This window comes from Morone saxatilis, unplaced genomic scaffold (genome assembly GCF_004916995.1).
Source record: "Morone saxatilis isolate NCDOM2014 unplaced genomic scaffold, NCSU_SB_2.0 Contig24, whole genome shotgun sequence".
NCBI lineage: Eukaryota > Metazoa > Chordata > Actinopteri > Moronidae > Morone > Morone saxatilis.
In genome coordinates this window covers 11,205,815-11,221,328 of record NW_023339807.1, presented here as the reverse complement: position 1 = coordinate 11,221,328, position 15,514 = coordinate 11,205,815, and the positions used below count along the sequence as shown (strand labels likewise).

General features: G+C 39.0%; 2 protein-coding genes across 2 annotated transcripts; both read right to left on the bottom strand.

The window, feature by feature from the left end:
* Positions 1 to 723: 723 nt before the first annotated feature.
* On the bottom strand, positions 724 to 11,628 carry LOC118335835 (syndecan-2-like). Its single transcript, XM_035672292.1, has 5 exons — positions 11,339 to 11,628; positions 5,970 to 6,102; positions 4,708 to 4,901; positions 4,116 to 4,422; positions 724 to 3,953 (listed from the first exon to the last, which is right to left on the bottom strand). Exons 1-5 carry the CDS (start codon positions 11,396 to 11,398, stop codon positions 3,790 to 3,792), a joined length of 858 nt encoding a protein of 285 aa, XP_035528185.1. The 5' UTR covers positions 11,399 to 11,628; the 3' UTR covers positions 724 to 3,789.
* A 432-nt stretch (positions 11,629 to 12,060) lies between these two features.
* LOC118335718 (glutamate receptor 3-like) lies at positions 12,061 to 15,508 on the bottom strand. The gene is made up of 4 exons (XM_035672143.1): positions 14,794 to 15,508; positions 13,848 to 13,962; positions 12,194 to 12,328; positions 12,061 to 12,099 (listed from the first exon to the last, which is right to left on the bottom strand). The coding sequence occupies exons 1-4, from the start codon at positions 14,832 to 14,834 to the stop codon at positions 12,061 to 12,063; spliced, it is 330 nt and encodes a 109-aa protein (XP_035528036.1). The 5' UTR covers positions 14,835 to 15,508.
* Between the last annotated feature and the right edge of the window lie 6 nt (positions 15,509 to 15,514).

Genomic DNA, 15,514 nt, shown 5'->3' with positions numbered 1-15,514 from the left:
ACTTCTAGTTTTCATGCACTCTAGTATGTTACTGTACATTATGTACAGACGTTTAACTTCTGTATACTTTCAGACATTTGCTTTTCACATAATGATATGAGAAATTCAACATGTCACCAGCCCACTTTTTTTCACAGTTTCCTCTGCCATTTGTGTTTTCTTCTCTGCATCATCACTTTTTGGAAAACATCTGACCATTTGGCTCCATTCACATGCTGCTGGCTTGGTTTAACACAGTGGTTTGAAACATTTTTTTCCTGGCACCTTCATTTCTACGAGGGCGTTTCTTGAGGCTGGGAGGAAATGCTTTTCTGTGCTACTGTGCAAGGGGAACAAAAGCTACAACTGAGTGCTTTTACCTGCAGCTGACCATGCTAATTTAACATGTCATGACCAATAGCTCAAGTGTCTAGTCAGAGCTTTCATCTATTGACATCGTGAATTTCTGTTGAACTATAAGAGGACTTACTAAAGGAGCATCGTTAGGCAACAAACAAAATGATTGGCGTAACTGCAGTAATTACAGAGTTTTTGTATGCGTTGGAGAAAGACAGATAAAAAAGGCGGATGAAAGGGATAACAGTCAATAAAAAGGTATTGTGGTTGAACATCAGCACACATGCTGTTGAGTGAACACGTCTGTGGGTGTGTGCTTATGAGAGTGAAAGAATGGATGCTTATATTTAGACCAATCCCCGCAGCCCAAAAATTACAAGCAGCCAGTTTTAGAATTGCATTAAAGCCACGTCTTTTATTCAGTAGTGAACCTCTTAAGTTACACAATTTCAGCAACACAGTTCTCTATTGGCCACCGCACGTGCTTAAGTCACCATTTTATTTCCACACTGATTTTTGGTTGGTCCTCTTCATTGTGTAGGTGTTTATTTGTTAAAATCAAGGCTTCAGTCAATTCATATTCAACTTTGATTAAAATAAAAATGAAAGTTGCAGTATATTTACAAGAAACTTATTCTTATACTTTGATCATTTGAAATATTTTCATAGGAAAAAAAGGAAATTTTTAGAAAGCTACACAACTGATATTGAAATTGAAAATGAATTGAACCGAGGCTTGTCAATTACACTAAAAGCATAAATATAAAACAAACTGATCAGTAGGCACAAAGAGGCTGTGAATACTGTACAATCCAAATTTATCACTGACATATTAACCTGGATTATTGTCTAAGCAAATATAAATTAATACATATAAATTATAGTATCACCAACATACTTTATAAACCTACATAGATCCTTGAAAAGAAAGTTTATTGTGTGTCATCACCTGTGTGATTGCTGGCAAGTGCTAACCCGCTGTCTTAACCCTCTGTGGGTATGGTTTATGTCAGTATGAATGTTGGTATGGACAACAGACATCAAGTCAAGGGGTTTTCCCATAACTATTACATTTGTGGTTGTGCACAGCTGGAATTCTAAAAGAGTACTGTAAATGAATGTGTACAATGTTTCTTGAGGCACTGAGGATTCAGGTGCCTAACAAATTTCACCTTTATCAACAGTAAGTCACAGTGGGTTAGTGATAAGATCGTCCTGTTTATTCAGGCCATAATCAATAGGTAGTTTGAGTTTGCATTCAGATAAAATAGACTAGCTTTAAAATAGTCTTTTCTATTATGGCAAAGGAAATAATATCATGTAAACACTATTAAGTAGCCTCAACTAAAGGACAAAAGATATATGTAGACTCACACACCAACTTTCACTGATGTTACATTGCCTGATGAAGGGAATCAAATTGTTAATAAAAAACTGCTGCTACAACGTTTGCAACAGATAGGGGCAGTAACCTTTGACACAAGATAATCTGAAAACAAAAAAATAGCCATTACAATCCTGTAAGGAAATGCCTATAGTGATTAAATGGTTTGCTATGTGACATTAAAGTCAAAGTCAACAAAGTCAGAACAACAGAACTAAAACGATCTGACACCAATTTTAATGAGAACGTGTGGCTATATTCAATTATAGCCACACCTCTCTGCTTATTCCAGTAATCTTAAAAACCAAAATTGGCTTAAAAAAAAAATAAAATAAAAAAATTATTTGACCTTTTCATAAAGATTGTAAGGCCACCAATAGAGCTGCTTCAATAAGAGGCTAAGCATTGTTCTTTGACACATAATAAGCAGTAGGCAGCTGGTTAAAATTCATCAAAGACTATACATAGGGTAAATCCCCAGTATTTTCACTAAAATATATATTTAACAGGGTGTATACAAGTAAAAATAATATGCGTTTATGCTCAAAAGGGAATACCACCCTGTTGTCGTTGCGGTTAACTGTATCCTTACTGAAGCTCTAAAAGTTTCTAAAAAGATCCCCTGCTTCTTTGGTTGGCTGGCTGAGGTAAAGACTGATGATGAGGAAACATGTTTAAAACCTGACGTGCTTACACTCAGAGTAGCATTGTGACTAATTAAAAAGAATTTGTAAGTAGCAAATACAGTTGAGAGTTAAACAGACACCTAGAATTAATTGCATTTTTTAACTCTCCAACCCTGCTGTGTGAATAAGCCCTGACTTTAGACACTAAAAGCTGTCACTGTCCCCTTAAATTCAAACATGCTATTGTAGCTGTATACAGTTGACAGTCGGAAAGGAATGCGTTTGGCTGTCGTCAGAAAACCTTGGTCACTTTTACGGTTTCTGAATTATAGACATTAGCCTTGGCTCTACCTTAGCAATGCTGTCCCATGTGCTTGCTGCACTCAGTCAACAAATAAAATAGTCACTGAAAATATTACTAATGTTGGACAGATGCAAGTGAAGGACTTTTAACTTCTTAAGGCTGTTTGAATACTATGACAAAACTGAAATCTCTTTAAAAATGGCTTATGGCGATATAATCTCTAAACATTTATAAAAAAATAAAATAAAATAAAAAAAACCACAGAAAAAAAAAAAACACAGAAAAAGCTACTAAAAATAATTTTCCAAAGACAAATAAAGCACATTTATATTTGGTCAGTTCTATAATAAGTCAGATATCTGAGAAAACAACAAAAATATGTACCTGCAGAGTAACAAAATCTCTCATATCAATACTGGACAGCTTATGAAAAAAAAAAAAAAACATACTCATTCCTCATAACAAAAAATCTTCAATTCAGCAAAGAAAGCTGCAGAAAATGAAATGTAACAAAGAAAAATGTAACAGAGCAAATTTGACTTCAAACAAAGGCAAGAAGGTTTCAATTTTTGTAGGGATCCCACGATGTGGTACCGTTTCTAATAACAGCATTCAAAATGCATTAAAGCTATTCTTATTTTTTTGTGAACTTCCTTAATTTTGTTTAGCTGAGCTGGGATAGTTCAGGCTAAATGAGACAATTAATTTGTCTGCAAAGCAGAACGGAAGCCCGGCCCATCGTGGTTCAGTTGGGAGAAGTAATGTAGGTCTAAAAGGCACAGTGATATCAATACTTTGAAGTTGGTTTCCTAGTCTAGAACAGTTATGATCCATTGTGAAAAGATTCCTCTTTTAATGTGTATTTAAATGTCTAACTCCCTTCCTGGAATTGAATGATAGGAATATATTTTAATGGTCTTATTTGTTCTCTTATGACCTCTTCACAAACACTGAGCACATATAGAGATGTGAAAGGGAAGCAGAGGAGGAAGGTAGGAAAGATGAAAGAAAGAAAATGGAAGGAGCACTGCAGAAGAGGTGCTTGACTTCAAACTTCATCAAGAGGAATCGTCTTCAGTTGTTCATAGATCCATTCTCAGTCCTGATAGGGAGGAGGCAGATTGCATTTAAAGTCCAGCTCAGGCGTAGAACTCCTTGGTAGGTGCTTTGTGATAGGTTGTTGTGGAAAGTTTGGTGTCTCCCAGGTCATAGCTGCCTTCGTCCTTCTTCTTCATACGGTAGGCGAGGAGGAGGAGGAGGAAAACAGCACAAAGGAATCCCACCACTCCGCATGCTATCACAGCTGGAGAGAGCATAAAGAAAGATGAACATTTATTTTCGTGACAGTTTTCTTGTAAATGTGTCACAGTATATTTAAACATTAATGTGAATTTTAAACACAAAAAGATTAGTTTAAGTAGTCTAATTGCAAAATGTATGTATCAAAAATCTAAATCTTAATTACCTGCCAGCACTTCTGTTCTCTCCCACAGGTTCTCAGAGGACACCTCTTTTGGAGAGTCTATCTCATATAATCTGCCACCATGGCCATTTTTGACCAGAATTTCATTTTCGCTCATCTGGATTTCATCTCCATTGTCTTTGGGTGTTGTGGCATCCCACCTATCCAGACTGTTGTCGTCATCGGTATCTTTGGTTACACTGATGTCTATGCTGAATTCAGTTGTGGTAGTTTCACTGGGAGGCACTCTGGTGGACCTGACACTGGTCTTCTGTGTGAACCAATCAGCTGTTGGGCCAATACCTGCCATCTGGAGGAATATATGCATTAGTTAAGCTTTATTTTTACATGATGCAGAAGCAGAATTATATATATATATAATATATATATATATATATATATAGTCTAACTGTATAACAATAAAAGTCTAAATGCAAAATGGATGGGAGAGTTTTGGTTCATTCAAGGTGGCCAAAGAAACAGTATCAATTGCATATATTATATTATATTATATTATATATTATATTAAAGCCAAGTGATAAAGATTTTCTAACTTTTAGATAAGGATTTGTATGAGAGAAAAGCATTATTCTACCTCCTCGTCAGTGTTCTCTGAGTCCTTCATTGTGGTTGGTGGATCCTGGCTATCTGCTGCTGTGGTTGGTGGGTCGTGAGGAGAGTCTGCTGTTGGCTGTGGTTGATTTGGAATCGTTTCTTTGGAGACTGTGGTCCTGGAGAGGTTGAGGAACCTCATGAGTTTCTCCTCTTGATCGGTGAAGTTGGGGAAAGCTGGAAAAGAGAAAACAATCACCACAAATTATATCTGATTTACTTTCAACCTAGCACCATAACTGACTTAAGTTTGGCACAGAGTCATTGACAACAATGCATCTTCAAATGATGAAGTGATTTTGATTTTTTTTAGATAAGGATTTAGTGTTACTGTATGGAAGAAAATCCTCTTACTTCATAAAATAAAAAAATAAATTTAAATATATTGAATTATCTGAAAATGTATTTGTCACAAAGCTATAGGGCATATTTTCTCAGCTCATGACAAGTGGACATTTTGGCACTTTGTGGTTTTCATGGGACAGTTACACATGTTAAAATGTTCTCTGACTGTTAATTAACAAGTTCCTTTTACATGCAGGAGGAGTCTGTGGGTTTTATGACTTAACGGAATTTACCAAACCACATTTTAGTTTAAATTGTGATCCCACTGAATGTTCTGAATTAACTTAATGTTTCAACACAGTCACTGTGGGCATGAAAGTGAGTCACTGATAATAAAGGCAGAGAGTAATCTGACATCTGCGTGCTTCCAATAAAACCTCACCTGGTTAACTCCACATCACCTCAGGACAAACATCTGGCACACTGTTGAGTGAGTGCTTCTGTGTCTGAATACACAAGCACGTGAGTCTACAGTGCATATATTGCTCATCTGTCTGACATGCGTAATTGAGCGGATAGACGGTGGATCGGGAAACACACCCTGAGATAGAAACCTTTTGTAAAACTAAATTAAATTTGCATTTGAAGACATGTGATTGTGTAGGTTAGAGAGGTCACGGTCTCTCTATAGAAGTATAAAGCTCTAGAAAGTACAATTGCTTCAAATATGTTGCTGTGATTTACAGTAAATACACAGAAAGCACTTTAATATGAGTCCCATTGTAAGTCTATGGCCTAAGATCATCTTAGTTTTGAGATGCTTTTGGGAAACAGGGCCCTGGACTGTCGACGTTATTATTTCAAAAAGAAAAATAAATTATCCACAAGATTTATTCTTACTGTGTTAATTTAACTGAATCACAGTGAAAACAATTACAGAACAAACAGTCCCCTTTTTACCATAATTTCCGGACCCAGAGCCTGAGCCGTCGTCTTCACCGTCTTCATCATCTATAGGGAGGTCACCTGACGTTCGACCCTCTAGGTACAGGTCATCTGCTGTGGAGAAGGGTGACTGGGAGGAGACGAAGAGCTGGGAGACAAAACCAAATGACAGGTATTATTATTAAAGCAGGAGAGAAATACTAACGTAGACAGAAAAGGAGTCCCATAAATCACTTTTATTCACACTTGCAAAAATTCCTTCCCCTAATCGAAACCATGTGAACGTCTCTACAGTTTGGGAGTAAGACAATAGCTCTCACAAACCAGTGACCAATGCTGGGAGCTGAGAGTTCACTGGTGTCTTGTGTGTGCTATGGATCTGTATCCATACTGTAGCATGTGCAGTAGACGGAGGCTGGTTTCTTGTTCATTTCATGTGCTGTGGCAGTAATTTGTGATGCTTCACAGAGCCAGACAGCAGACATCTAAGTGTGTTTATGAGGAGGTGGTGGAAGTAGAGCAGCTTCAAAGGCAGGTGGACACACACAGGAAAAAATAACAGAAACTTTCATAAGATTGTAGCTCAGGAAAAACCTCCCACTCCCAATGATGAAAATCAAAACCCCACTTGTCTCGTCATCTGAAGCTCAGTCTGACAAAAGAAACTAGGCTTGAGCCGAAGAGATGAGGTACTGAAATAGATGATGTTACTCATTAGCTTGTTGAAATAGGGTTGTCTGAAGCAGATGAGAGCAAGCTATTACAACGTACAAAACGGCTCAGGCAGACATCAGAAAACATGGGAATCAAAGAAAGCAAGCAGATAATGAGTCTGAAATTGAAAAGGAGAGGAAAGGCTCAGCAGATGTTGGTATTAAGACAGACACACACACATACACACACATACAGACATGGATGAATATGGCCCATTGAGACCTAAAGTATGTCTGGTATGTATACTATGCTTCCACTAACACAGGTGCTGAGAGAGGGAGAAAGGAGGGAGGCTGGAGAAAGGAACGGAAGGAGAGACACAGGGACAGTACTGTATGTTTCTTGTAAAACAGGTGCTGGTGACATAGGAGAAGATGCGTGAGGAGGTCGAACTTTTAGCGCAATAAATAAATAAATAAATAAAATGTAAATGTATAAATCAGTTCTTAAAGTCTCCACATGCTAATACTGGGCTTTCATTCCTTTGATGATCAATAATCGAAAGGCAACAAACAAAACCCAACAAGCCATGTTGATGGTGCTCTGACTGACACGTTCTTCTGCGCGTGAAGAACCGAATGAGTGTATTTATTCTATTTTTAGGAACCAAAACACTTCAGTTAATAACACCAGTTGCTTCATTCTGCATAGACCTGCAAGCAGCATGTATAGCTATTTTGTTTATCAATAAACAGTAGATCTAGGCTTAAGACTAACCTTTGAGCTACATTTCCTTGGTGACTTCTGAGAGCCCTCTTTTTATTCATTCTAACTGAGATGTAACAAGAGAAACCCCATTATGAGGCGAACCAGATGTTGTGTTCGCATTGTGGTGAAACAGGCCAAATACAAAACCATTAACATCCATTTTCAAAAAGACAGCAGAGGCTCATAATGCCAGGGCTGACTCAAACAGCAGAAGGGGCTCTCACATTCTTGCTGTCGTCAAGCGGGGATTACAAAAGCAGATGCTGTGCTTGTCGAAACCAAACGCGCAGAGACGCCCGCACAGAACTGGAACTGCTGCAGGCAGACAAATGTGATGTTCATATTGCCTTCCTTGTATGTTTTCCTAATGCCCCGTCTTTAACCTTTTAAGTTTTAGGCTCGGAGCTGCTGACTGTCAAACTCATAGCTCCATGTTGGACATCACTGGCTGTGTGTGTCAGGTCTGCTTAGCTTTGATATAGAGCAGCTCATGCTCATATCTATACTGATGGAACTGTCCCAGCGAAGGAGGCACACGATGTACATGCTGGAAAATGAGCAGGATTCCCTTTTAAGGCCACAGCAACCAGTCCTACTGTGACCCCAGGTGCCACCGAGCTGATGGATTGCCAAACACACCACGTCCACCACGTACATGTACTCTAAACAAGATCCCTCACGCACACAGTGAGGAAGGGCATGGCTATTATTACCACTAACAGGGATACATGCCTATATCAATAAGTAATCAAATATGGCAAATGTATGCACAAACACACAGAAAATTCACTGATGTTCAAAGTAATTAAACATTACAGCGAACACTCACATATTCATATTCACATAGCACATTTTTATTCATAGCGTGTCTGAGAGAAACAGAACCGGATCAGATCAGAAATGTGTAGGAAGGCTAACGTGATGATATGTTGATAGATGATGATAATAACTGAAATATCGCCGAGCCCTACAGTCCTAATTTTTATTACTGATTAATGTATCATTTTCCCCCCAATTTAGTTACTAAAATGTCAGCAAATAAGGACAAATACCCAGTTCAAAGTGATTTCTTACTTCTTTCTAACAGTGCAGAACTCAAACATACTGAGTTATAATGAAATAAAACTGAATTTTACTTAAGATGAGTTGATGATCAGAATGAATGGGGAATCCCTATATGTTAATTGACTGATTGATCAGTCGACTGATTGTTTCAATTCAAGTGTTCCCAAACAAGTACAGACAATGTCACATAGACACTGAAACACAAAAGCAAAATAAAATCAGCTATCACTTTCTCTGTCCATTCCCCCTGCCGGGAAGAACTTATGCATTTGGGTTCACTGAAAGAGTCGACTGAGTCACTCGGAGGTTACACACATCTGGAAAACATACATATAAGCATAGCACACACACACATATACACACACACAGACTGTATATGAACATCTGGTCTCCCGGTGCATTGTCCAAGTGAAGACAGTTTTCTGGAAACAGCCAGGTCGCAGTGATAAAACACTACAGACACGCAACAGGCAAGCTGTATGAGTGACTTATTAAACGCTGTAATCAACAAATCCATATTTGTGTCCGCTGGATAAGGACTTATTGCAGTAAAATATTCCCCCAATGGGCTGGACATCAATAATAATGAGAGAGCACTCAGGCAGAGAGTTGTGTAACAGCCATAAGTACACAGCAGAGCTGTCATCACCATCTAGATAGCAGCAGCAGCACACAGCGCCGCGATGAGGGGGCGTATGTTTGACCAAGGCTACGAGTCATAAAATGTCTGACCCCTCGACGTCAAATGTATCTGTTTAGTTGTTTAACAGCTGTTATAGTCTCCGAAAGGCTATACAAAGCAAAATTATTTGACAGTAAAAGAGAGGGGAGGCGATGTGGGGTGAACTGATATTTTACAGTTTGGTAGGATTGTACAGAAAGACATAAAGGTATAAAAGCATTTTCCCCAAACTCTTAAGTTTGATACTACCAGCCAGAAAGTGACACAGTATCTACTTTATGTCTTAAAGTGTCCCAATAAAGATATTATGTCCTTAATTGAGATATGTATCACAGTTATTTGAATCTGCTGATCCCAAACTAAAGGCACACTATTTGGCAGAAGATACGATTTTCATAAAAATGTGAACAGCTCTGTGCTGGAGCAAAGAGCAGTATAAGAGCGAGTTAGCTCACCATCCATATGTGCTGAAAACCGCGCTGGTATTTCCCCTCTGTAAAAGCAACTAATTGAGGTGTTGTGCGTATTTGACAGTTGGGTGAAAATCCCTCAAGGGCACGACGAGATTCAAAGACAGACATACAAACAACAAAGTCACAAAAATGCCATACAACAGTCCGGCAGCCAATCAGACGGTGTCAGACAGACGGGATGTGTACAGTCTTGCCTTCATATATAGAACAGCGTTGTGACTAATACACAGGAAACTACAAATTCTCCACCGCTCTGGATGGATGTTTCCATTAATAGTTTACCATTTAATCAGCATTTGCTCTTCCTGCCACATGTGTGTTATGGTGATCTGTATCGGAAGAATAATCATGAATGATTATGAGAGGAAGTGTCACAATCTTCCTCCTGCCTACTCTGATGTTAAACTACATGTATCCCACGTAGAAACTTGCTTGTCTGAACAAGCCCAGAGAGACTCACTGTGAGTCATCCATCCATCCATCCATAAAATGACACCACCACTACCGGCTCACAAAGTGTCACGGGGCAGAAAGCCTGCTTCAACGTTCATCTTTCACATGTGAGTAACATCACTGACGGACTAACCAGTAATTCTACAGCCACACTCCGAGAGAGAGACAGTCTGAATATACGCCGTAACCCATCACGCCCAGCAATTTAGGACTGGAGTCTGTGTATTAGTGGCATGAAGTAAAGGGCACGTGTAGAGCAGAGTATGACACACATCACGAGATGATAAAAGTACAATTTTTGCAGCTAAAAAAGTCGCTTTCCAGTGATCACAGCCATTCAGCGCTCTCCCTTTTACAATATACAGTCCATAAATCATCAACATCATGTGTTTCTGGAGAGGTGGCCTCGCATTTAGGACTTTCCCACTCAATAAATCGTGCAACAGGGATATTTTTTTGCACTTGAGACAATGTACAGAGCTCCGCTTTAGCATTTCCAGGTGTTTTCCAGCTTTACAACAGACAGACACACAGAAGGGAAATAGTAACACAGAGAAATTTGTGTCTAGTTTGTGACTTGTCAGGTCAGCCAGAAGGATTTTGTCATTCTTTGCATTTTTATCCTAGTTAAATATTCATTATTTTCTGATACAGAATTTCATTTTTTGCATGACATTTTAAACCCTTGGCCCGAGCTCTTTGTGGGTGAGAAATGCAGGTCAGGTCCGGAGGTTTGGGTTTAAATGTCAAAGCTGTGAGCTAGAGGCTGAACAGACTCTGGCCCTGTGTGAACCTGACACCAACTGGACGCCTGAACTTGGCTTGAGTACACAGTGTATGAGTGAATATCAGTAAATCAGCATTAGTCCGCACAGCAACGATAGAAACACTGCTTCCTGGAAGATAAGGTTTGTTTAAGGTTCAGAAACAGCTTGTGTATATTTCATCACTCTTAGCAATACTTCACGCCCAGGTGGACCAATTAGCTAAAGTTTGTTAACTAAATGAACAACATACTGAACAAACTACGCTTTAACATTATATTTAGGGCATTTAAAACATGTTCCCATTGATTTTAAAGGGAGCCTGTATGGGAAAGTGGCAACCGAACAAAATCAAACGTTGTGGAAGGTTTTCTAAGCGTGTCTTTGCGGATATTTAGTGACTTTTCTCGGGATAAAAGAAAGACACAAAGTCGACATTATCGAGTCAAATAACACACAGGCTTTATGTGACGTTAGTTGTTCGATATTTCACACAAAACCGCAATTAAAAACCAGCTTACTTACTTTCTCACTGACAAACCCAGTCGCCAGCCCGACGAGGAACAACAACCGCAGATTCCTCATCTTAACTTCCAAAAAAAATAAAAAGTCAGCTGTAAAGTGGGGGGAAAAAGTAGATACTGAGAAAATAAACTAAATTATATACACTCAAAAGCAAAAACTATGTCGTTCCGCTTATTCTTCGACACCTTTTTTATTTTTTTTCCGCTGGTGTATACGGCTGCTTTGTTAAATCCCAGCACTTCGGTGAACGGCTCCGGGACGCGGTGTGATGTGGAGCTGCTGTGGAAAAGTTGTTTGGACTGGCAGCGTGGCTCCGCGGTGACGTCAGCACGGCATGCGTGACGCTCATTGAAGAAGGTAGCTATAATGAGCGTTTCTCTCTCTCTCTCTCTCTCTCTCTCTCTCTCTCTCTATCTATCTATCTACACACACACACACACACACACATATAGAAATCTGTGTGGACTGAATGGACTGATGATTCTGTACAGCACTGCAAACATAATTTTAGATTTCCTATACACACATTCAGCTGCTATAGTTTATAAAGGCCACTCAGCTAAAACTAATGCAGTCTAGTCCAAAAGGGCATGCAATCAAAATCTGAGCGCTAAATCTGAGCTGAGTGTTACCTACATGGTATGGTATGATAAAAAAATAATAATTAAAGTCGGAATTCTAAGATTAAAGCCAGAATTTTTATTTAAAAAAAAAATCAGAACTCATTTTTTTCCACGTGGCCTTAATCCTCTTCCGTACCTCTATGAAATGTGAATTTCACACATAAAGAAATACTACAATAGACATCACATTAACTACAAAGGTACAAACTGGTATCTGAAAAGATAACCTTACCTTCATTTTTTTGGCCTCAGCACGGCTCTTGTAGCAGAATTCTACCAGCGCTACCATCATGGCCAGACCCAGGCCTCCAACTAGGATGTAGAAGACTCCTGCTACGTTACTAAGAGACAGAGCGCTGGTTTTCTCCTAGTACATGTACAGACACAGGGAAAAGAAGAGTGCAGGCATCCAGAGAAAAGTGTCAGTGGGGTGGTTATGTTAACAGCTAACTTATTATTTTATCCCTAACCTGTCATCTGCACATAGTTAACTCATCTTAAACACATATACACAATAAATACATATTTAGATTAGGACAGCACAGAGTCACAGACACCTTGACTAAACCTAACCTGCATAAATTTAAACACATTTAAAACCGTCTTGCCCTTTATCAAATTGTTTGTGTATTAATCAATGTGTGCTTGTGTATCTGCTATTTTCATATATACGTTTTTGTAGATACTGCAGCAGAAAAAGATAATATATTTTCACTGATAAATGTTTCGATCAGCAAGATCTTCAGACATTGAAAAGGTGAGCAAATTACTTAATAAACATCCAGTGCTATTTTCAGGTCTCAATAATCAGCTTTAGCCATCATTTCTATGATGTTTCATAACATTGTAATTGCTAAATATGGCGACATCCCTAAAAATAGAAAAAAAAGAAGTTGTAAATAAGGCAACAACTTCTCCAGATTATCTAAACTACTTTATTTTGAGGTCAACCTAAGAGTGAGCACACACAAGTCTAACAAAGCCACTGTCTCAGTGTCCCCCAAGGTTTGGTGCTTGGTGTTTCAGTGCCTCTTCATCTTCTATAAGCTTCCCCTTCCCCCTAAAATTCTGCCATAATATCTCCTCTTGCCTTGATGTCTCCCTGTTCCTGCTTCCACACAAATCCCCAAGCTTTAGGTAATTTTTGATCAAACCCTCTCCTTCTCTTAATCACTACAAAAACTGTTCCTTTATCAAAAAAACATTGCCCGTCTTCACCCCTGCCTCTCTGTCTCAGCTGCTTAAACATTAATTCCACGCCTTTATCGCCTCACTACTTGACTAATGCAACAGCATTCTGTACGGCACATCCACCAAACTCCTACGATATACTACAATACATCCGAAACTCAGCTGCTCATTTGCTTACCCACTTCTGCACCAGAGATCACATCATCCCAGTCCTTTAAAACCTTCACCCCCTCCTCCAACCTCTTCACCCCTCTCACCTGGTCAGAGCCTACCTATATGTCACAGAACAAAAATTCTCTACGGCTCTAAGCTGTACGAGCCGCTGCCGCTAACTAGTTAGCAGTACTGGGATTTGCTTACATCAGCAGGTGAGCACTTGAGTCGGGCGAGCAGGCAAAGAAGTGGGGCTCACCAGCTTCCTAGCGACCACCCCTACCCCACCCTCAAACCACGTCAAATGATTTAATGGTTATGAGAATAAAGAAGTGACATCACTTGTTTTTCTTATCAGCAATAAAGTTACAGTTTGACAGTTACACCCCCATGCTTTACCTGAGGATGTCCTACACATTGCATACATCAGTAATCAACTCGTACTAACCATACAGTGAAGGATATAGAACCAAGGTTACTATGCATGTTGAGAGTGTAAAGAGACAGTGTGCTTGACTGATCCACAGACATATACAACTAACCTTATTAGTGGAATCCTTGAAGCCACACTCTCCTTTATCGTACCACCACTTGTTTTTCATCTTGTCTAGGGTCCCTTGCTCATTCAGTTTCAATACGGCAAGGTTTACTGGCACTCTTCAATGGGAATAACATAAATAACATCATTATCAATGTTATCTTATGTTATTAGTGGGGCAGCGGTTCTCGTACTCTAATCTCGCAACCAAAGACAGGACCCACTAGACTGTTTATTATTTGCTTGGCTTTACAATGTGCCACATTATTTAAATTTAAGACCATACCATATATATATATATATATATATATATACACACATATATAAGCTATCTCTCTATATATTGTCGAATGCCAAATGCTAACGTGTGTGGACAATTTAGACTGTTTTTAACATGATTAATTAGACAAAGCTGTTTAAAATTAAAATCCAGTGTTGTCAGGGCCCCTCTGTTTGGCCCCTGAGACAGAGAATGAGAGGCACTGCAGTCAAAAGGCAGCAGTATTCTTCCAGGCCAGAGCCATAGATAAAAAGAGTTTGGCCAGGTTGCACAAACTCTTTTATCAATAGCCCTTCTCCTGCACTGTTGCTGCCATCTGGTGTGAGGTCAACTGACCCTGGCCTTGCCCCTGAAGCCTGCCTTAACCCTGACCTCCACCAAACAGGGTGCAACACAATTGTGGAAGAAGCAGCACAGACTACAACGCAACCTGCTGGTGGCTCTTAGCAGCTTCTCAATCTAGTATCTATATGTAGCATTAATGAGTATTCATTTGTTCTCTTTGAAAAGTTAGAGCTTGGCATTGCTAATATTGCTGTCTGTTGCCTTCACATGTGGTGTTATAACTGTGCTTCTTCTTTACATTCTTTTTACACCTGTTAACCTAGTGTAACCCCTATGTTTGTGTGTTTTAGTTTGTATCTGTGTGTGTGTGTGTGTGTGTATTAACCTTGCTCTCCCCTCCTCCGCTGCCGCATTCTCCCTTGTCATACCACCACTTGTTTTTCAGTTTGTCCAGCAGTCCCTGCTCGTTCAACTTTAACACCGCCAGGTTCACAGCATTTCTACATGAACACAGTGGCTGTTAGCAGTTTATTGGTTGTCAAAGTCAATCCTCCTGCTGGTATGCATGTTAGCAGCATGAACCCTTAATCCTTACAACAAACAGAATACACAGCTGGAATGATTCTATTTTCTCGGGAGCAAACTTATCAGTATTAGATCTGACATGTCTTAGCGGTTCAAGCTCAACCTGCTGAATAACAATGGAAATAAGAATGTATGTCTAAATCAGAATCACTTGATAATGATATATAATGATAATGATATATATATAAAAAATATATACATGTGCATGTGTATATATTTGTGTTTATATGTACATAAGCGCATATATACATACATATATATATATATATGTATCATATGACCTTTGATGAAGAGAAAGCTTTACCAAATGAAAGAACACACCTTTCAGAGAAAAGATTTCACCAGAAGTGGAATAATCTGCTATGTGCGATCCCACTGTTCATTATTCAAATCAAAATACTGAGTTAAGTTAGAGTATTCATATCAGTCATTCATTCTGTGACTGGTCTGTCTCATCCAGCATCTCAGTTTAAAACAACCTGACAGATTTTAAGATACGTAGCAAACTAAGCTACACAAAC

Excerpts from the sequence above, each read along its gene's own strand:
- LOC118335835 (XM_035672292.1), bottom strand. The coding sequence starts at position 11,398 with ATGAGGAATCTGCGGTTGTTGTTCCTCGTCGGGCTGGCGACTGGGTTT. Across the intron at positions 4,902-5,969 it reads CTCTGGGTCCGGAAATTATG|CTTTCCCCAACTTCACCGAT; the intron begins GTAAAAAGGGGA and ends TCTCTTTTCCAG. Across the intron at positions 4,423-4,707 it reads CAGAGAACACTGACGAGGAG|ATGGCAGGTATTGGCCCAAC; the intron begins GTAGAATAATGC and ends ATATTCCTCCAG.
- LOC118335718 (XM_035672143.1), bottom strand. The coding sequence starts at position 14,834 with ATGACAAGGGAGAATGCGGCAGCGGAGGAGGGGAGAGCAAG. Across the intron at positions 12,329-13,847 it reads TCAAGGATTCCACTAATAAG|GAGAAAACCAGCGCTCTGTC; the intron begins GTTAGTTGTATA and ends TACATGTACTAG. Across the intron at positions 12,100-12,193 it reads CTGAGGCCAAAAAAATGAAG|AGGTACGGAAGAGGATTAAG; the intron begins GTAAGGTTATCT and ends CACATTTCATAG.